Genomic DNA, 23277 nt, shown 5'->3' with positions numbered 1-23277 from the left:
TGCTGTGTTCATCCAGCTCTGCACCTTGTTGCCTCGGATTCTCCAGCATCTGCAGTTCCTACTATCTCTAGGTCTAGGTTGACATGTGTTTTGTTTTGGCTGGGTTTCTTGTGTATAGAATTGTGTAGATTCAGAGTGGCTTTCAAGTCTGGTGCAGAGTGGTCAATGAGAGTGCAGACATCAGCAAGTTGCAGATCATGTAGCTCTTTGGAGATTTGTTCAATCTTGGAACATTAGTCTGGATTCACACACTCTCTCTGTATATTAATCTAGATTTATACACTCTCTCTCTGTTAATTTAGATTCACTTCTGCTTCTTGTATGTTAGTCTGGGATAATTCCACTCCATGTACATAAAAAAATTCTCTTTTATCAATTTTAGGTTTGATGAGGCACTGGGAGATTTTAAGCATGCTCTAAATAATTTACGAAGTAATTCAGTGATTGACTACACACAGTTGGGATTGAGACACAGACTGTACACCTGGGAGGTAAGGAAAATAAAGTGTTTCTGGTATCATTTACCATTTGCCCATCTTTGCTACGTTCCTATTTCAGGTGAAAATGAGGTAGCAGTAAATTTGAATGATGAGATCCTGTAACATTCTAATCAGCACAACTCCTGTAAGATCTTTTCCTCCAGAGAATTGATCAACGTTACCATGGGCTTTGGTTCCTTCATTGTTCTGTTGAAAACTGCAATTTCCTTTTTTACCTTCACAGGATCTGGGTGTTAGTGGCTAGGACAGCCTTGCCTATCCCTAATAACCATCTACAAAGGTGCTTGCTGAGTTACTGCAGTGTGTCTTGTAGGTGGTATATATTGTTGCTATGTGCCTCTGTGGTGAAGAAAGTGGATATTTAAGATGGTGGATTGGATACCAATTAAATAGGCAGCATTGTCTTGGATGGTGTTGAGCTTCTTGAATGTTGTTGGGGCTGCACTCATCCAGGCAAGTGGAGAGTATTCTATCACACTCCTGACTCATGCCCTGCTGATGATGGATTGGCTTTGGGGAGACAGGTGGTGAGTTACTCTGTGCAGAATATGCAGCCTTTGGCCTGCTCTTGTAGCTATAATATGGTTAGTCTGGTTTAGTTTCTGGCATAGAAATGCAGAAACATAGAAACTAGGAGCTGCGATAGACCCTTTGAGCCTGGTCTGCCATTCAATATGAACACAGCTGATCCTCCATCTCAATGCCATATTCCCATATTCTGCCAATATTTCTTTCTTGAATGTATCCAGTGACGACTTCCACAGACTTCAATGGTAGAAAATTCCACAAGTTTGCCACCCTTTGAGTGCAGAAATATTTCCTCACCTCAGTTCTAAATGGTCTAGACTGTATTCTGAAATTCTATTCCCTGGTTCCACACTTCTAACTAGGGAAACATCCTCTCTGCATCTACTGTGTCCTGTCTGTTAGAATATTATACATTTCTATCAAATCCCTTCTCATCCTTCTTAACTCGAGTGAATATAGTCCAGTCGACTCAATCTCTCTTCGCAGGACGGTCCTGTCATTCTTGAAAACAGGCCAGTGAATCTCTTCTGCACTCCATCTATGACAAGTATAACCTTACTTGGGTAGGGAAACCAAAAATGCATGCAGTACTGTAGACTCACCAAACCCTTGTATAATTTCAGTAAGTTGTCCTAACTTCTGAACTCAAATCCTCTTGCAATGCAAGCTGATATACCATATGCCTTAATTTCATGCCTGTATTTGCCTGTCTACTTTTATTGACTGGTATTCAAGGATACCCAGATCCCTTTTTACTTCTATACTTCCCAGTATATCCCCATTTAAATAATGCTCTTCTTTTCTCTTTTCCAGACTGAAATGTATCCAGTAGAGTTTTTTAAGCCAGTATGGAGAAGGGGGCAGTCCTAGATTTAATTTCAGCTAATGAAGCTGGGCAAGTAGGTGAAGTATCAATAGGGGAGCATTTTGCAGACATAACTCCACTAGATTCAAGGTTGTTATTGAAAACAGCAAGGGATGGTCCTGAAATCCAAGTTCTAAACTGGGGGAAGGCTGATTTTAATAAGATCAGATATGGTTCGACCACAGTGGATGAGGGTCCCCTATGCTAATAATTTCCTAGCAACATTATTTTGATTTGGTGAGTTTTTTGTTTGAGGTTTTCTTTGGTTACAGTGGCCATTTATTTCTTTGAATAATAAGTGTGCTAGTTACAGATTCATATGTATAATAGCTTTTATTGCCTGTTCAATAGCATGTAGAGCAAAACTGGATATTGGTTAAGGTTGGAGACAGAAATACGTATTGTTACATTCTGTAAATAAATCAAGCATAGAGTTAAAAGGTTAATGTCTTGACTCCTATTTCAGCATCCAGCTTTGGAGTGACTTAACATGGTAGCACAGGATCGTTGCCTAAAGTGAAGGTTGAAAACTAAGAGATAACACTGTGTGGAGCTGGAGGAACACAGCAGGCCAGTCAGCATCAGAGGAACAGGAAAGTTGACGTTTCCGGTTGGGACAAATCTTCACATGGTGTCTGCTTTTCATTCTCACTGTTGCAGCAGAAAGCAACATTGTAGACAACTCAGTGTGGTCCATAGAACATAAACTTTAAAACTGCAAACATCTCTTAAGTTTAAAGGAGTATTATTTTTATTTTTGTTCACAATCCAAAAATAAAGGAAATAAAACTTTCCTGTTCCTCTGATGCTGCCTGGCCTGCTGTGTTCCTCCAGCTCCACACTATGTTATCTCTGACTCCAGCATCTACAGTTCTTACTATCTCTAAGTGAGTTAAAAACGAAGAATTTTTTTTTGTCAGATGGAAGATTGTAATCCAAATTACTTCAGTGATGAATAACTGAAAGTAAGTGTAAACTGACACAGTGTGATTATGTGCCAATGTTCTCCACTTTGGAAACTCTCAAACAGTGTAAAATGAAGTGGATGGGGACACAGGTTAAGACCTTACGGGGGCCGGGGGAGAAAAATCAGTTGTAGGCCTTGGCACTGTTGCTTCCCCATGAAAGTCAGATCAGAAGTAAAGTAGTATGAGTTGGAATCCTGCCAGGTGGATAATGTGCTTTATTGGGTGTCTATGAGGCATGCCCAAACTTTGAAAGATACATTGTCATTCCATAGAGGAATGCATCATAGATTTTACAGGTTGTGTAAAGGATTGCAGAAATTCAATCTGGAGATTCCTTATTTAGTGTTTGCATTTTGTTTGTAGAATTGTGCTAATTTGTCACATATGGTCAGATTCCTAGTTTTATCTGGAGTTCAGAAAGACACCTTTTTGATCGAATATACGTTACTTTGATGTGTAACTGGAACATTTTGCAGTGTCAAAAAGGATGGAGGACACAATTCTTATGACATTTTGTGATTGTTTGGAAACTGAGGGCATGGAACAGTACAACAGTAGACTTACTGGCAAAAGGCTTTAGGATGAAGGCATTTTTAGTAATTCTGGCAGACATCATGATTGGAGTAGTAACGCAGTAATAGATGAATAAACCTCAGGAATGTCTAGGTGTTTCAAGTGTTACTCAATATCTGATTACGTGACTATCAGCAGAACTTTTGACGTGATACATGCCACGGAAAATTTAGAAGTTGAAGGTGATGATCATCATTCTGAGGGAATTGCACCATTCATAGGTTTTAGTTTGGTAATGAGTGTCTCAATCATGTATTCATTTAATTGTGCTGGATAGTGGTTGCACCTCAACAGTGGGAACAGATTAGTTAAATGTTTAAAAAAAAGGTTTGCTTAGTTGTAAGCGTCAGAGTAAGGTTAAGGCAAATGAAAGATCAACTTGATACCGATTAGAGGGTGACAACAGATTGAGGTCACTGAAAAATGGGGTCATTCTATGTAAAATGGCTGGAGTTAGGCACTTTATTAATACTGATGCAGTCTCTGGTGAGGTATCTCAATTTACTGGGGTAGTGCACTGGAAATCATGACCTGTTGTCATAATTGTAAAAAGATTCAGTCAAACTATCTAAACTCCCCAATTTACCTGACTGAAAACCTCAAGTTAAAAGAAAACACTCTCCATGTATCTGCACTTAAAAGAAAATTGCCATTAATTAACAATTTGTCTTTATCCAGTGGCAAATAGGAAATATAATTTGTTAACTTATAACAGCACAATTTAAACTCACTTCTTAAATTCCTCCCTTCACAATCAGACAGACAGACAAAGACAGATAGCACATGGATAATAACAGTGGAAGAATAGTTTATATCGCCATTTGGACCTCAGGATTTGATTAATTGCTTTCTTACTTCTTCCTTTGAATTCCTTTTAAATTCTTTGTTGATGAGATGAATTATTTGCACACTAATGCTGTCTTTCATTTGCTGGTGGAGAATTTACTCTTTCACCATCTTTAAACTTTTTTTATTCTTTCTTCGACCCGAATTTGCAAAGAAATGTAATTGAAAGCCAACTAGCTCTTAATTGACATTGTCTGTTACCTTCGCATGACAGAGTGAGAGAGACAGACAAATTTTTGATTGTTTCTCTCTGCGGTCAAGATAGTTCCATAGTGTACTGGCACCACATACAAACCCTTGACTCCTGATCAAGAGCCAGTCAGAATGTTGTTGTCAAACAGTTTCCCTTTAATTCAGAACCCATCAACTCCATGGTGTTTGCTTTTCATTCTCACTGTTGCAGCAGAAAGCAACATTGTACACAACTCAGTGTGGTCCATAGAACATAAATTTTAAAACTGCAAACATCTCTTAAGTTTAAAGGAGTATAATTTTTATTTTTGTTCACAGTCCAAAAATAAAGGAAATAAAAATGTACAACTTATGTATATGCAACTTAGGAAAGATGAAACGGCATTTCAAAAGTATGTTCCATCACAAGGTATGTGACACAGACACCAAGAAAACGACATATACAGCTACTCCTCCTTCCTCCCCCTTTATATAAATCTTAAGTCATCTTTTATATCTCTTAAATCCTTAACTCATTTCATCACTTTACATTTGGGTCAAGGCATCAGTGACCACATTTTTAGCAGCAATGTGAGCAATCTTCACTCAATGAATAGCAGGACAGTAGGAAGCTCAGATGAACAGATGGCACTGTAGTGTTTGTCTGCAGAACCCCAGTAGCGGCAGGACAGTTTAATAGAGTAGTTAAGAAGGCACATGTGATATTTGCCTTTATCAGCTAAGGTAGAGATTATAAGAGCAGCAAGGTTATGTTGGAGCTGTACAGAACTTGGACCATAGATGGAATAGTCGAGCAGCAGTTCTGCTCAAAATACTAATGAAAGATATCGAATTGCATTAACTTTATTGTCACATGCACTCAGATGAATACAGTGAAAGGTTTACAAGTCACCACATATGGCAACATCTTACCTACAAGTGTATGTAGGTACAGATTCTTCCATACAAGTTCTTAGGAAAAAAAAGTTAGAAAAATAAAGAAATAAAACGTCCAGCATTGCAGATTGTAGGAATAAATTAGAAAATAGAGAAATGAAAAGTTCAGAACAACAGATGGGTCCTTCCAACCTAGTGCATGCTGGCACCTAGCCTCCAATCCATGCTGGGCTTTGACTCCAGACCTCACTGGGCTTCATCTCGAGGTTCTCGAGGTTGGGAGAACAACCTGGAATCACCTCAAGACCGGAAGTCCATGCTGAGGTAATGTCAGGCTGAAAGATTGCCATGGACTGCTGAAAGACCACCATGCCGGGCCGGGAGGCAGCCGTGCTGGATCTGCACTGAGACGGGAAGTTCAAGGTCAGGAGTCTGAGGCCAAGAAGAGGGAAGAAGAAAAAAAAAAGAGAAAAATAAACACAAAACAGATGGAGCAGACAAGTTCCGGTTGAAGCATCCTGCTCAGAGAGTATTGTCTTATAGAATTGCAACATGACTTTTTTTTAATTTATTCACGGGAAGTGGGCATCGCTGTCTAGGCAGCATTCATTGTCCATCCCTAATTGACCAGAGAGCAGTTAAGAATCAACCAAATTACTGTGGGTCTGGAGTCACATGTAGGCCAAACCAGGTAAGGATGGCAGGTTCCTTCCCTAAAGGACATTAGTGAACCAGATGAGTTTTTCCAACAATCGACAATGGATTCACAATCATCATTAGACTCTTAATTCCAGATATTGTATTGAATTCAAATTCCACCATCTGCCATGGCGGGATTCGAACCTGGGGTCCCCAGAATATTATCTGGGTCTCTAGATTAACAGTACAGCAATAAAATAACTAGGCCATCGCCTCCCCCAGCAAATGTAACAGCATGACCAACTTGTTAAATGTGCTATTCGCATTATTCTCATCCTCATGGATGCTCCATAATGAATCCATGCACAAATCAGAAGCTGCAGCTGGACACACTTCCTACATACGTAGTAACAATGGAGACAGGAAGTTACCCTGATTTCCCACATTCCACCCCAGGAGCAGCATTCTATGGGACAGAGTTCTCCTGCCATTGTGAATCTTATCAACTATAGAGAATAATCTAGGAACCAGTTACATAACCTTAACAAATATTCACTAAAATCCAATTTCTCACTCTCAACACCAACGACAAAAGTGAGTATTTTACTCTCCATCTCCCTCCTGACACTAGTCACTAAGTCTCTACACCTTACTTCTGATCAGCCAAACCTACAACGCTTTTTGGGTCATGATGTCACCTCCGGAGCTCCACCTCTGGATTCAGCTCCACTCCCACTGCCACTCTGACTATCCTCGATCCCATTCTGACTGGCCCTGCTGCTCAGGTATTTATCTGGTAGCTCCTGCCACTGTTCACTCCCAGGTTCACTCTGCTGTGGTCCTGCTGCTGTGAATGTTGCTGGTATGGGATCGTGTTCAATAGCAACCGAGATTGGTGAGTGGTGAAAATAGCTTCTTTATTGAGCATCCACAGTAGCACAGTTTGAGGCAGTGATGGAATCCAAAGTACAGTTTTACAGTAGCCTCTTTTATACATAGTTTTTACATACATTAAAATTGTAACACTGTGGTGTCACATAGTTGTATCTGTTTTACGCAAGTTTGCGTGACATCTGTCCTGGGGAAGCAGGAGATGGTTTAAGCACTTGCTAACCCCAGGCTGTTAGTCCTAATGGGATTAGAATGCCTGCCCAGTCTGAACTTGCATAATTAAGAAGTGTTAGTCCTTTTGTCTTTAAAGTTAGTAACGTTAGTAGACCTCTATGATCCAAATAAGTGAGAAATTATACGTGTACTGAATAAAAGTACACATGATATTAAACTGATCTGCTGCTGGGTCGTGAGATTTCATCCACTATTGCTGGTTTTTGATAGTTCCTACACGTTCATTCATGCAGTTTCACGGAAGCGCTGTTTATAGTAGGTTTCTCAAAGGGGATAGCGGCCCTTTTTAATATGTATTTTAAAAGTATAAATCAGTATTTTAGTACAAGATGGTAGTCCTAACTAACTGTTAGAAATAGGTAGTACAGTGTTATAGAAATAAGTAGTGCATAAGGAAATTTCAAAGAGATAAAAAGCAGCAGACTGTAGAGACATGCTGGGGGAGGAAACTGTTTGATGTCCTGCAGTCTATTCAGGTCCCAAGAAATGGTTACTAAGGGCTCATTAACATTATAATCTTTCCGTAGTTTAGCATGAGTTATGAAGGCATGATGCCGAGGATGGCATTGTTCTGAGTAGGTTATGGTATTAACATTTATTCAGGGGTAGCCTTTGATCCTGAAACAGGTCTACGCACTGCTTGTAGTATGGAGCCAATAAGAATTAAAAGGTGTAAAGAAACAGTGATGGCTTGGCAGGCCAGGATGGAATGTTTAATTTAGTTTATCTTGTAAGAGTAAAATGTATTACAAAAAGGCGGTTTATGAATGGATGAATGGAAACTTGATATAGTAAACAGAGCGCTTGTGAGTGAGTTAGTAAAAAGAATCATAATATAATATCTCACACTTGCCACTTGTCAGCCCAAACCTGGATAGTGTTCATATCTCACTACATTTGAACATGGACTGTTTCAGTTGTGAATGGTGCTGAACATTATGCAACTATTGGTGAGCATCCCTATTTTTGACCTTATGATAGAGGGAAAGTCTTTGATGAAGTAGTGAGGAGGAACTCCTGCAGAGTTGTTCTGAAGCTGAAATGACTGACCTGCAACAATTGCACTTATCTTCCTATGTTCTGACCAGTAAAGAGTTTGCCCCCCATTCCCAGTATCTCTAGATTTACTGCTGCTCCTTGATGCTGTACGAGGTTAATTTCAGCCTTGGTGTCAAGGATCGTACACAGTGCTGCTACTGAGCTTTCGTAGTGGAGAAAGTGGATGGTTGTGGATGTGGCACCAATCCAGTCAGTTGCTTTATTTTGGATGGTGTCAAGCTTCTGAGTGCAGTTGGTGCTGCACTCATCCAGCCAAGTGGGTATTCCATCACATTCCAACTTCTGATTGTAGATAGTGGACAAACTTTGGGGAGTCATGAGATCATAGGGTCATAGAGATCTACAGCATTGAAAATGGCCCATCCCATGATCACTGGTCATGAATTAACCACCTAAATATTCTAATTCTATTTTCAAATGCTTGGATCATGGCTTTGTATAGATCGACCTTGTGAATACACATCGAAATATTTGAACATGGACTGCTTCAGTATCTGAGGTGTGAATGTTGCTGAACACTCTGCAATGTCCCACTTCTGACCTTATGATGGAGGGAAGGTCATTGATGAAGTAGCTGACTGGTGCGTCAGTGTTTAAAATTGCATTTGAGTTAACCTGGCTCTCAGGTTAGTGCTGTTTGATGTACATCTGAGGCTCTATAAGGCTCTGGTCCGACCACATTTGGAATATTGTGTGCAATTTTGGGCCCCATATCTCAGGAAAGATGTACTGGCCCTGGAGTGGGTTCAGAGGAAAGTCACAGGAATGGTCCCAGGAATGAAAAGCTTAACATATGAGAAACGTTTGAAGACTCTGGGTCTATACTTGATGGAGTTAAGAAGGATGAGGGGGATCTAATTGAAACTTACAGATTACTGAATGGCCTGGACAGGGTGGATGTTGGGAAGATGTTTCCATTGGTAGGAGAGACTAGGACCTGAGGGCACAGCCATAGAGTAAAGGGAAGATCTTTTAGAACAGAGATAAGGAGAAACTTCTTCAGCCAGAGAGTGGTGAATCTATGGAACTCACTGCCATAGAAGGCTGTGGAGGCCAGGTCATTGAGTATATTTAAGACTGAGATAGAAAGGTTCTTGATGGCAAGGGGATCAAAGATTATGGGGAGAAAGTGGGAAAATGGGGTTGATAAACCTATCAGACATGATTGAATGGCAGAGCACACTCGATGGGCTGAATGGCCTAATTTCTGCTCCTATGTCTTATGGTCTTATGGTCTTATGGTCTCTTTGATAGCTGTTATTTGATCCTTCCTGTGATTCTATCTTCAAGAAAGATGCCAGCATAACTATTCCAGTAAAGCGGCCCTCAGACATGACCTAAAAACATTTTCCTGCCCACATGACCGTGGGTCCATTTCCCTGTTTTCAACTGCAGTTTGCTTGTGTTGATGCAATTGGTTCAGTAATATCCATTTCTTCAAGTTGGAAGAGAAACTTGATTGCATCAAGTAACTGATTAGTATTTCTGTCAAACAGTGGTACTTCACTTAAGTTTTGAATCACGATGCCACTTTGAAAATCTATTTTTGGACACCCACTCCCTAACTGTTATTTTGAGCTGCATATGCCCATTGTCTCTGCAGTGAAGTATTTAACTCTGATTCTTCTATCTTATCTAATCTAACAAATCTTTTTGTTCAATAAACTGAACATCAGTGCACCAGTTAGTGTGAGGAATTTGGATCTCAGTTGATTCGTGTTTTTGCTCCAGTTTACTGATTCTGATTGAATTTGAGGTGTAAGAAGTTAAACCAAAATGTAGGCTCTGTTCCTCTTCGCAGGGCCAGCAGAGAATTTCCCTACTTAAAACCCACATCAAAAACTTTTTGAATTACTGATACTTCCAAACTATAGTTTGACAGATCTACGTTGAACTTTAAAAGAGAATTTGGAGCAGGAGGCTCTGCAATCATTTGACATTCTTTTGTTTGTGCAAGGACTGTCTACAAATCCTTAGTCTCTGCTTTGCTCATTACCAGAGCACAGCATGAAAGATCTGGACATGATGCTACTGTGGAAGCTGTTAAAGGTTGTTCATTTAATTGCGCAGAATTTACCTGCGTTTCCTTGATTTTCTGTACACTGAGCAAAGTTACCATTCCTGGACAGTGTAATCTAAATTTAAATTCTGTGATATAGATGAATATGCTGTAGGATACAGAATAGTTGTTTCAAATTCTTCTAACTAAACATTTTTTTATATCCTTTTTATGTAACTGGGTTATGCATTCCAAATTCTGGGATTAGGGTTTCAGATTCTGTACCTTTATCTCTTGTTTCAAACAGATCAGTGATTTTTGTATTACCATTAGAGATTTTCTCTGAATTGACAAAACCCTTAGCAAATAGTTGTTCAAAATTGTTTTAGCTTTCAAGGTGCTGATTTGATTACATGTTAGGGTTTTCCTCCTACCTGACATCTAGGGTGTTGCAGTCACTGGACTAAAAATCCAGAACCACAGGCTAATGTTCTGATGACATGGGTTCAAATCACTATGGCAAATGGCGAAATCTGAGTACAATAAAAATATGGAATTTTTAAAAAAAGAATGTTAAAGTCATAGAGATGTACAGCATGGAAACAGACCCTTTGGTCCAACTCGTCCATGTCAACCAGACATCCTAAAATAATCTGGTCCCATTTGCCATAATTTAGCCCATATCCCTCTAAACCCTTCATGTATCCATGTACATTCATGTACCCATCCAGATGCCTTTTAAATATTTTAATTGTACCAGCCTCCGCCACCTCCTCTGGCAGCTCTTTCCATACATGCACCACCCTCTGCATGAAAAGTTGCCCCGTAGGACCGACAATCCAAAAATGTGCAGTTAAGTGAATTGGCCATGTTAAATTGCCCATAATGTCTAGAGATATACAGGTTAGGTGGATCAGCCAAGAAAAATGCAGGATAACAGGAATGGGGTGAGTCTGGATGGGATGCTCTTCGGAGGGTTAGTGTGGACTTGATGGGCCAAATGGCCTGCTTAGGAATTATGGGATATCCACAGCAATTTTATGTGCTGCTCACAGTATCTCCATACAACATTTGGCCATACTACTTTCTGATGAACAATTGTCCATCTTTATCTGTAGGATTGTGACTGTGTCTCCACTTCCTCATCAGAACTTTGTTCTTAATGTAATAGCACAGTGGAAATGACTTCAGCCTCTGCTTCAGTGTGTGTTGCCTGTGCTAACTTGATTAGTTCATGATCTGTTTTCTGATTCTCAATTAATATAGCCAAACTAAATACTTCCTTTGAATCATCTTGGACATTAAGGAAAGTTTTAGGTACTCTCCAACATCTGTCTGTAGTATTACTTTGATATATAGTGGTTGACTTTGTTTAACTATTGTTCTGGTCACCACATGCAATGATAAAATACCTGAAACTTGTTCTTTTGTCACTTCCATCTCTTTGACATCCCCAGGGCTTTCTGTGATTACGGGCAAAGCTATAGACTTCATTCCAGCCAAATCATTACCCAAGAGTAAATTCACTCAGTCCATAGGTAATTTCTTATTTTTTTCCTTTCTTCATTCTTTATTCATTCACAGGATGAGGGTGTTGCTGGCTCGGCAGTATTTATTGCCCATCCCTAATTGTCCAGAGGGCATTTAAAGTTTTCAAGAAGATTTGTAGATCAGGTTGCGGATGAGGTTCTAGACTTGCTCGCCGAGCCAGTGGGTTTGGTTGCAGACATTTTGTCACCCTGCTAGGTAACATCATCAGTGCGCCTCCAGTGAAGCATTGGTGTTCTGTCCCACTTGTTATTTATATGCCTCAGTTTGCTGGGATGGTTGGTATTAGTTCTGGCTCTGTTTCTCAGTGGTTTGTACACAGGGTCCAATTCAATGTGTTTGTTGATGGAGTTCCGGTTGGAATTCCAGGCCTCCAGGAATTCCCTGGCGTGCCTCTGTTTGGCTTGTGCAATTGTGGATGTGTTGTCCCAGTCGAATTTGTGTCCTTTTTTGTCAGTGTGTAATGAGACCAGTGAGAATTAGTCGTGTCTCTTGGTGGCTGTTTGATGTTCGTGTATCCGTATTGTCAATTTTCTTCCAGTTTGGCCTGTATAATGTTTCTCACAGTCCTTGCATGGTATTTTGTATATTACCCCAGTTTTGCTGGTTTTGAGTATGGGATCCTTTACGTTTGTCAGTAGCTGTCATAGGCTGGTTGTTGGTTTGTGGGCTACTCTAATACCTAGGGGTCTGAGTAATCTTGTGGTCATCTCTGATATGTCGCTGATGTACAGTAGGGTGATTAGTGAATCTGGTCGTGTTGTGTCTTCTTCTTCTGGTCTGTCACGGAGGTAACGGCGGATTGTGCCTTTCGAGTATCCATTTTCTTTGAAGACTCCATATAGAATCATAGAATCCCTACAGTGTGGAAACAGGCCCTTCGGCCCAACAAGTCTACACTGCCCCATCCCCCTATAACCCACCTAATCTCCACATCCCTGAACACTACAGGCAATTTAGCATGGCCAGTGCACCTAGGCTGCACATCTTTTGGACTGTGGGAGGAAACCGGAACACCCAGAGGAAATCCACGCAGACACAGGGAGAATGTGCAAACTCCACACAGACAGTTGCCCGGCAGTGGAATCGAACCCAGGTCCCTGGCACTGTGAGGCAGCAGTGCTAACCACGGAGCCACCGTGCCGCCCTAATATACTTTAGATCGTAGAATCCCTACAGTGTGGAAACAGGTGCTCCTGTTACGCTCTGCATAGTTCCAGGTTGCTGCAATGTGTTGTAGCTCATTTAAATGGTGTCCTGATGCAGCTCCGTCTGTAGGTGTTGGGCTGGTTGCTAGTGTAATTGAGTGTGTGGTCCATATGTGTGGTCTTTCTATATACGCTGGTCTGGAGTTCCCCATTGTTTTTGCGTTCTATCATTATGTCCAGGAAGGGTAGTCGGTTGTTGTTCTCTTCTTGTCCAGAGGGCAGTTAAGTGTCAACCACATTGCTGCTGGTCTGGAGTCACTTGTAATCCAGGCGAGGTAAGGATGGCAGCTTCCTTCCCTAGTGGACATTAGTGAACCAGATGGGCTTTTCCTGACAATCGAAAATTGATTCATGGTCATCATTAGAATCTTAATTCCAGATTTCTTTTTTATTAAATTTAAATTCCACCATCTGTGGGATTCAAACTTGGGTCCCTAGAACATGATCTGAGTCTCTGGATTAACAGTCCAGCGATAATACCACAAGGCCATTGCCTCCCCCTACTTAACTGCTTATACCGTCATTCCTTGGAATAATAAATGATACTCCAATTGGACTTTGTGCAATGGAATCGGGATGCACTTTTCACTTAGCACATCTACGAACACTTTGGTATTTAATGAACTTTCTGGACGGAAAACTAAGTTTGTCTCCAGCACAACTGAGTAGCTCATGTGTTCCTTAGTATAATTATGGGTTTAGTTGCATTGATGAAAAAAAAAGGAGTTATCTTCCATTTTGGCAAAAACCCCTCTGTATCTCCCATCTACTGTTTTCACCTCAGTTGCACTCTCAGCAGTTTTTACTTTCACTTCACTGTTTATAATTAAAGCTACAATTTGATCCATAGCATTTTCTTTTTGAGTTCCCCATGTGGCCTCATTCTTATGAATTCCGATAAATCCCATGGGCTTCTTTTGTGACTTCTGTTGCAAAATTGGTATTGTACTTATGGATTGGAAAGCAGGACATTAGAATTTGTTTGTAAAATGATAGGGGGGAAAAGTGCGTGGTCCTCCCAAAAGATGTGTTTTTTTTTAGGCTTGGAGATTAAAACAATATGTCTGCAGGCAGGACAGATGCACAGAGAGTTGTTGAAGTTGAATCATTGTATCAAAAGGCTATACTGTTGGCAGTCAAAGCAGGATTTTTACCAAGACATGATTTTTGAATTTAGCCAATTAATTTAAACCAGGCTGGTTTAAATTTAAACCTGATGGTTTTGACAACCTCAGACCAATCCTATTGTAAGAAATTAATAGGTCATCAAGGGTATAAAAGAAGAGGGCATTTGAAAATCGAGGTGAGAGAAAACTGCCATCTGTTAAGACAACAGTTCTCAACAGCCATAGGCTCTAAAGAAAGAGAAGATCACTGGCTCTCACTAAAATCTCTAAGACCTCATAATTAGTACCATCTCAATAAAGGTACTACGGCACTCTTAGCTAATATTTCTGACACAAGAATTTGACAGACGAAGGCATCGCTGACTGGAGGACAGCGGAGAAGGCAAAGAACGTTCTGGAAGACTTACCTTGGCTGTAATTTTGAGAGATTAAGCTTTTTTTTTATTAATTTGGTTTATATAAGTGGGCCGTGTATGTATTAGAGCAGCATACCATTAGAATTTTGTTTTATTTGGGAATAGTTAATAGTTAAGGGGAGAATTGTTCTTTTAATTTGTTCACTGTTAGAGCTCTAAATAAATTTTTAATTGTTGTTTATAAAGTGAGTATCAGGGATTTCTTTCATTTAACCACTCCTTTATAACAGATTGGAGATGAGAGGACGATTATACCACTTTTCACACTTCCTTTAACAGATTGCGAGGCGAGCTTCTCTGGGTATTTCAGTTTTAGTTGAGAGGTGTCGACCACTCCTTCATAACAGATTGGCAGCTCGAGTCTGGGATCTGGCTGGTTCGCGTACGGGATCTGAACGGATTTGGAAAGATTTAAACAGAGTTGGGGATTAGTGTCCTAGATCTTTAAGTAAAACTGAGATGAGAGGTGGAAAATCTGTTTAATTTCGGTTACTTGTGGTTGATTAAATCAAAAGTGGCAGAAATGGCTGTTAACATTGCTAAAGAGGTGCTGGGGTTTGAAAATGCTTCCCAAATTTGCCAAGAAAGTTTAGAAAGACCGAGGAAGAATATACTTTTAGACATTGCAAACAGGCTAGAATTGGGTTTAACTAGAGATAAGAGGAAAGCTAAAATTGTAAAGGAGTTAGTCAAGTTTTAGGCATTTCAGAGAAACAGGCAAATGTAGTGGAGTGAGAAAAAACAAAATTGTAAATAAGACAATTGGAGTTAGAAAAGGAAAAAGAGAGAGAAGAAAGAATGTTCAAGTTGGAAAAGATGAAGTTGGAACTTGAAGCGTAAAGGCTTCAAATGGCAGAAGGAAAAGTACAAAATAGAAGTGAGGATGTGCAAACTCATCGTAGCCAACGGCCTGGCAGGGGTATATACAAACATGTCAAAACATTACTAAAATCTGATGAAAAAGATGTAGAAGCCTTTTTCATTTCCTTTGAGAAATTGGCTAAACAGATGAACTGTCCAGAGGATATGTGGTTAATGTCAATTCAGACCAAGTTGGTAGGCAGGGCTAGTGAGGTGTTTGCAGCACTGTCAGAGGAGGTGTCAAGAGATTATGAAGAAGTAAAATAGACTATTTTGAGTGCCTATGAATTGGTACCAGAAGCATATAGACAACGGTTCAGAAACATAAAGAAGGAACCACGTTAGACTTGTGTCGAATTAGAAAGAATGAACTTTGATCGATGGGTGAGAGCATTAAAGATAGAAAATACATATGAGGCTCTTAGAGAGATTATTCTGCTGGAGGAGTTTAAAAATTCACTTCCAGAAATGACAGGAACTCATGTTGAGGAACAGAAAGTTAAAACAGCAAGAAGAGCTGCAGAGATGGAAGATGAATATGCATAAGCGCCTAACACGAAATCTAGCCTCCGACAGCAATTTCATTCCATGAGGGATACAAATTGGGTAAAAGGGAGATCCTTCAATGAAAAACAAGAAGTAGATCACACTGGGAACAGTTTACCACATGTGAAAAAAAGAAACCCAAGACGGTGAAAAAGAGGCGAAATGCCTCAGGTGTTTCCACTGTAATAGAGGGACACACACAAAGTCACAGTGTCACAGAGTCCTACAGCACGGAGACAGGCCCTTCAGCCCAAACTGGTCCATGCCGACCAAAATGTCCATTCACATTAACCCCATTTCCCTGCACTTGGCCCATATCCTTCTAAACCTTTCCTATCCATGTATATGTCCAAATGCCTTTTAAATGTTGCTAATGTACCTGCTTCAACCACTTCTTTTGGCAGCTGAGTCCATATGCGTACCACCCTCTGTGTAAAAAAAATTTACCCGTTAGGTTCCCACGTATTCTTTCCCCTTTTACCTTAAACTGATGCACTCTACTCCTCGATTCCCCAGCCTTGGGAAAAAGACAGAGTGCATTCACCCCATCCATGTCTCTCATGATCTTACACAACTATAAGACATCCCCCTCAGTCTCCTACACTCAAAAGAAAAAAGTCCTAGTTTGTCCCACCTCTCCCTATAAGTCAGTCCCTTGTGTCCTGGTAACATCCTTGTAAATTTCTTCTGCAATCTTTCCAGTTTAGTAACATCCTTCCTACAGCAAGGTGACCAAAACTGAACACAATACTCCAAGTGCGGCCTCAACAACATCCTGTACAACTGCATCATAACTTCCCAAATTCTACACTCAGTGTCCTGACTGATGAAGGCCAGTGTACCAAAAGCCTTCTTCACTGCCCTGTCTACCAGTGGCTCCACTTTCAGAGAAGCGTGCACCTGAACTCCAAGGTCCCTCTGTTCCACTACATTCCTTAAGGCTCTACCATACACCATGAAACTCCTACCTTGATTTGAATTTCCAAAGTGCAACACCTCACACTTAACTATATTAAACTCTATTTGCAGTTTCTTGGCCTATTTCTCCAGCTGATCAAGATCTTGCAGCAATTTCTAACAACCTTCCTCACTGTGGTCGGTTGGCTCACCGAGCTGGTTCATTAGTTAGCAGGCGTTACATTACCCTGCTGGGTAACATCATCAGTGCAGCCTCCGATGAAACACTCTTGTGTTTTCCCACCTGGTGTTTAAACTCTGAGGTCCATTGGAATTGGTTAAATACCAAGCGGAAAACACAACAGTGCTTCATCAGAGGCTGAACCCAGCAGGGTAATGAAATGTCTGCAAACTAACGAACCAGCTCGGCGAGCCAACCAACCACAGCATCCACAACCTGAGCTACAAATCTACTCAAGAACCTTAGAAATCTTCATCACTGTCCACGATACTGCTTATTTTAGTGTCATCTGCAAACTTACTAATCATGCCTTGTACATTCTCATCCAAATCATTGATACAGACAACAAACAGTAATCGGCCCAGCACTGACCCCTGAGGCACAACCATAGTCACAAGCCTCCAATCCGACAAGCATAACTCTCTGGTTCCTACAATCGAGCCAATTGTGTATCCAATTTTCCAGCTCTCCCTGGATTCCATGTGATCTAACCTTCCAGAGCAGCTTACCATGTGGAACCTTATTAAAGGCCTTACTGAAATCCATATTGACTAAATCTACCACCCTGCCCTCCTCAACCTTCCTGGTCACTTCATCAAAGAACTCTAACAAATTTGTGAGGTGTTATCTCCCATGCGTAAAGCCATGCTGGTGGATTAAGAAAGGCACTGTGAGAAAGGATGTGGTAAAAGAGGCTAAACCAGTGGGATTAGTTGAGGTAGTGAAGCACAGCCTAGTCACAGGCTGGGAAGGAAGATGGTGTCCAATCTCTTCAGAGACTTCACCTCTGTGGGTAAGGTTTACTCAGGTAGAACGGGGGAGAAGGTAAAGAAGTTACACTATTGAGACATACGGGAGCTGGTCACTCTCTAATAGTAAGAGATGAAATTATCTGCACTCCTTCTGAAATGTTACCGGAGAGAGTGATAATCTGCGGAATAAATGGAGAGAGATTTATCGTTCCCCTGTGTAAGATAAGGCTGCAAAGTCCAATCAAGACTGGGGAGGTGACAATGGGAGTGATTGAAAGAGTTTCTATTCCGAGAATACAGTTTGTTCTTGGAAACGACCTGGCAGGATCAAAGATGGGAGTGACGCCCCTCATAGTGGAGAAGCTGAAAGAAAACTAGGGAACTGAGGTGTTAAAAGAAAAATACCCTGGAATTTTTCCGGACTGTGCGGTGATAAGATTCCACAGTCATAAGTTACAGCGAGAAGGTGAAACAAAAGACAGACGAAAGAGTTGAAGTCCAGTTAGCTGACACCCTGTTTGATGAAATAATAAAGGAAACACCTGAACAGGTAGAGGATCAGGCAGAGGTGTTTAGTTATGAAAGATTAATGGACTTACAACAAAAAGATGAAACAATAAAAGATTTACATCATAAAGCTTACTCGGAAAGGAATCACAATGTATTCCAGAGTGTTATTACCTTAAGGATAGAATCCTAAGGTGGAAATCGGGAGCTTGGCAGATTTGTGCAGAGGAGAAATGGGTGGATGTTCACCAGATTGTGTTGCCGGTAACATACAGGCATGAAGCAGATAGCACACAAATTACCTGTAGGAGGTCATCTAGGAGAAGGAAGACTCAGGCTAAAATTCAAAGGCATTTCTGTTGGCCTAGATCATATAAAGATGATGTTGAATTTTGCCGTAGCTGTCATACGTGTCATGGGAGGAAAGCCACAGGCAGTGATAAAACCAGTGCCTTTGATGCCAGTTCCTGCATTTGAAGAACCTTTCACATGGCTTAGGATTGATTGTGTAAAATCCCTAAAACCAAAAGTGGGAACCAGTATTTGCTAACCATAATGGATGTGTCTACCAGGTTTCCGGAGGCAATTCCATTATGAAATGTGAATGCAAAAAAGGTTGTGGAGGAGTTGCTTGCTTTCTTTACCCATTATAGACTACCCAGGGAGATTCAATCTGATCAAGGGTCCAAGTTTCCCGCCAAATTGTTTAATAAGTTATGGATAGTTTAAGCATCAAACACTTTAAATTAAATGTGTACCATCCTGAATCCCAGGCAGCATTGGAAAGGTGGCATCAGACCCTAAAGACCATGCTAAGGGCTTATTGACAGTATAACCCAAATGTTTGGGATAAAGGTATTCCATTTATATTATTTGCTATTAGAGATGCTCCAAATGAATCGACTCAGTTTACTCCATTTGGATTGATATTTGGACACGAAGTAAGAGGGTCTTTAAAATTAATTAAGGAAAAGTTGATAGGTCCAAAGTCAGAGATCTCATGGTTGGATTATGTATCTGAGGTGAGAGAAAGATTGAACAGAGTAAGTGAATTAGCTAGACAACATTTGAAGGTGCCCATATCTAATGAAGCAGGAAGCAGATAAAGAATCTAAAATTCGTACATTTGCCGATGGGGATCAAGTGTTGGTATTGTTACCAGTAGCAGGAGATCTCTACAAAGCAAGGTTTAGTGGTACCTATTAGACTGAGAAGAAGTTAAGTCTGGTGAATTACCTGGTAAAGATGCCAGATAAGAATGTATGTCATGTGAACATGCTGAAACCTCACTATGACAGGGAAAGTGAACCGGAAAAACAGGTATTAGTTACTGCCACTTAACGTGAGGAATCAATTCCAGATGATTTAAATTTTGATGCACCTCACAATAAATTAAATAATGAGGAAGTCCTTAAAGAATGGGATAAGACAGTGAGCTGTCTGTATCAGGAACAGAGATCTGAATTGAAAGGCTTATTGTAGCACTGTGAGGACATATGTAGAAATAGAATAGGGAGGAGTAATACTATAGTACATAAGGTTGACTTAGGGAATGCTATTCTGATAAAACAGCACCCCTGCAGGCTTAATCCTCTCAAAGCCGCACAGATACAGAAGGAAGTGATGCTCCAAGAAGACATCATCGAGCCGAGTCAAATGGAGTGGAGTTGACCGATTGTGTTGGTTCCCAAACCTGATAGTACTCAACGTTTCTGTGTAGATTATCAGAAGGTGAACGCTGTGACTGAATCAGACTCATACCCAATTCCAAGGCTGGAGGACTGTGTGGGTAAAGTTGGACAAACCACTTATATCACTAAGTTGGACTTGCTTCATGGTCACTAGCAAGTACCTTTGTCGGACAACGCGAAAGAAATTTCTGCATTTGTAACCCCAAATGCGCTGTATCAATTTAAAGTAATGCCCTTTGGAATGAAAAATGCACAAGCCACTTTTCAAAGACTTATGAACAGAGTTGTGATAGGATTGGCTACTTTGTGCTGTCTATATAGATGACTTAGTGATCTTTAGCCATTTGTGGCGCATTTGGCAGAGCTCTTTGGGTGATTTCGGGAGGTAAGATTGGTCTAAATTTGGCAAAGAAAGAATTTGTGAAGGCGGAAGTAATGTTCTTGGGCTGTAACTCCGGACATGGAAGGACGACACCAAGGAACGTAAAGATGAAGGCCATCGAGGAATTTCCAAGACCATTCTCAAAGAAGGAAGTGCTACGATTTTCGGGATTTTTCAGGCCCTAGATACTAAAGACCAATTAAATTTTAATCTGATGGTTTTGGCAACTTCAGACCAATCTGAAATAAGAAATTAATAGGTCATCAAGGGTATAAATGAAGAGGACATCTGAAAATCGGGGTGAGAGCAAACTGCCTTCTGTTAAGAGAACAGCTCTCAACAGCCATAGGCTCTAAAGAAAGAGAAAATCTCTCACAGAAATCTCTAAGATCTCAGAGTCAGCACCATTGAAATAAAAGTACTACGGCACTCTTAGCTAATATTCCTGACACAAGAATTCACCAGAGGAAGGTGTTCCTGACTGGAGAACAGAGGAGAAGGCAAAGAGCATCCCAGAAGATTTATCCTGACTGTAATTTTGAAAGATTAAGCTTTAATATTTTTAATTAATTTGGTTTATATAAGTGGGACATGTGTCCATTAGAACAGCATACCATTGGAATTTTGTTTTATTCGGGAATAGTTATTAGTTAAGGGCAGAATTGGTCTGTTAATTTGTTCACTGTTAGAGTTAGTTAGATAAATTTTTATTTGTTACTTATGAAGTGAATATCAGGGATTTCTTTCATTTAACCACTCCTTTATAACAGATTGGAGATGAGAGGCAGATTATACCACTTTTCACACTTCCTTTAACAGAATACAAGGCGAGGTGAGTTTCTCCAGATGTTTTGGTTTTAAATATCAGAGAGGTGTTGACCACTGCTTTGTAACAGTTCCAGCATTCCGAACAAAGATGGGACATGTGATAAAGAATATAAAAGCTCATGGGATCCTTGGCAAACTGGATCCAAAATTGCGTTAGTGGCAGGAAACATAGAGCTGTGGTAGAAGGCTATTTATGTGACTGGAGTGATGTATCACAGCGATCAGTGCTGATATTTATGAATGATGTCGAGCAAAATATGGGGGTGGGTAGCGGTGATGACAAGTAAATTTGCAGATGCCATGAAGATTGGCTGGGTGGTTAACAGTGAGGAGGAAGGTCTTAGGTTACAGGAGGATATAAACAGATTGGCCAGTTGGGCAGATCAGTGGCAGATGGGCTTTAACCCTGTGAAATGTAAGGTGATATATTTTGGAAGAAGTATCAAAACAAAGGAATACTCGATGAACGGTAGCAAATTAGGAAGCTCAAAGGAACAGAGGAAACATAGAACATAGAACAGCACAGCACAGTACAGGCCCTTCGGCCCATGATGTTGTGCCGTACTTTTACCCTAAACCTAAGGTCTGTCTAACCTCCACCCCTACCTTATACTATCATCCATATGCCTATCTAATAGCCGTTTAAATGCACCTAATGAGGCCGACTCCACTACCCTCTCCGGCAATGCATTCCACACCCCTACCACTCTCTGAGTAAAGAACCTACCTCTGACGTCTCCCCTATATCTACCTCCACTCACTTTAAAAATATGCCCCCTCGTAATAGCTACCTCCACCTTAGGAAAAAGTCTCTGGCTATCCACTCTATCTATACCTCTATTCATTTTGTACACCTATATCAAATCACCTCTCATCCTTCGTTGTTCTAAAGAGAAAAGCCCTGGCTCTCTCAAACTTTCCTCGTAAGACCTTCCCTCCATTCGTGGCAACATCCTGGTAAATCACCTCTGCACCTTTTCCAACGCTTCCACATCTTTCCTGTAATGAGGCGACCAGAACTGGACACTACACTCTAGATGTGGCCGAACCAGGGTTTTGTATAGCTGGAGCATAACTTCACGGCTCTTGAACTCAATCCCTCTTTTAATGAAAGCGAACACACCATACGCCTTCTTAACAACGTTATCCACCTGGATGGCAGCTTTCAGGGAACTGTGGACATGAACCCCAAGATCCCTCTACTCCTCCACACTGCCAAGAATCTTTCCGTTAACCCTGTGTTCTGCTTTCAAGTTTGTCCTTCCAAAATGAATCACCTCACACTTTTCAGGGTTAAACTCCATCTGCAACTTCTCAGCCCAGCTCTGCATCCTATCAATGTCCCTTTGTAACCTAGAACAGCCCTCCGCACTATCCACAACTCGACAAACCTTTGTATCGTCCGCGAACTTACTAATCCACCCTTCCACTCCTACATCCAAATCATTTACAAAAATCACAAATAGAAGAAGACCCAGAACAGATCCTTGTGGTACACTTTTCTGCCCACTACCACCCTTTGCCTTCTAAGAGTCAGCCAATTCTGAATGCAATCTGCCACATTTCCCCCTATCCCATGCCTCCTTACTTTCTGCATGAGCCTACCATGGGGAATCTTACTTAAATCCATGTATACCACATCCACTGCTCTACCTTTATCCATGTGACTCTTCAAAGAATTCAGTAAGGTTTGTGAGGCATGATCTACCCCTCACAAATCAATGCTGACTATCACAAATCAAACTGTGCCTATCCAAGTGATCATAAATCCTATCTCTCAGAGCCCTTTCCAATAATTTGCCCACCACTGAAGTAAGACTAACTGGCCTGTAATTTCTGGGGACATTCCTATTCCCTTTTTTGAACAAGGGAATGACATTTGCCTCTCTCCAATCTTCCAGCACTATACCCTTGGACAGTGAGGACAAAAAGATCATCGCCAAAGGCCCTGCGATCTCTTCCCTCGCTTCCCATAGAATCCTTGGATAAATCCCATCAGGCCTGGGGGACTTATCTATCTTCAAGTTCCTCAAAATTTCTAGTACATCTTCCTTACTAACATCGACCTCCTCTAGCCTACCAGCCTGTTTCACACTGTCCCCC

General features: G+C 40.8%; 1 protein-coding gene across 1 annotated transcript in view; it reads left to right on the top strand.

Annotated features, from left to right (window-relative positions):
- The first annotated feature begins 347 nt into the window (after nt 1-347).
- Nucleotides 348-23277, top strand: part of LOC109913360 (neutrophil cytosol factor 2-like) — an 83613-nt gene continuing 60683 nt past the window's right edge. Inside the window, exon 1 of the mRNA XM_048613335.1 lies at nt 348-491. Coding sequence (XP_048469292.1) covers nt 348-491 — 144 coding nt within the window. The remainder of the gene's footprint in view (nt 492-23277) is intronic.

The sequence above is a fragment of the Rhincodon typus genome, chromosome 28 (genome assembly GCF_021869965.1).
Source record: "Rhincodon typus isolate 14 chromosome 28, sRhiTyp1.1, whole genome shotgun sequence".
In the NCBI taxonomy this organism is placed as follows: domain Eukaryota; kingdom Metazoa; phylum Chordata; class Chondrichthyes; order Orectolobiformes; family Rhincodontidae; genus Rhincodon; species Rhincodon typus.
Note: the sequence above shows the minus strand (reverse complement) of the source record. Positions and strands in the feature narration are given on the sequence as shown.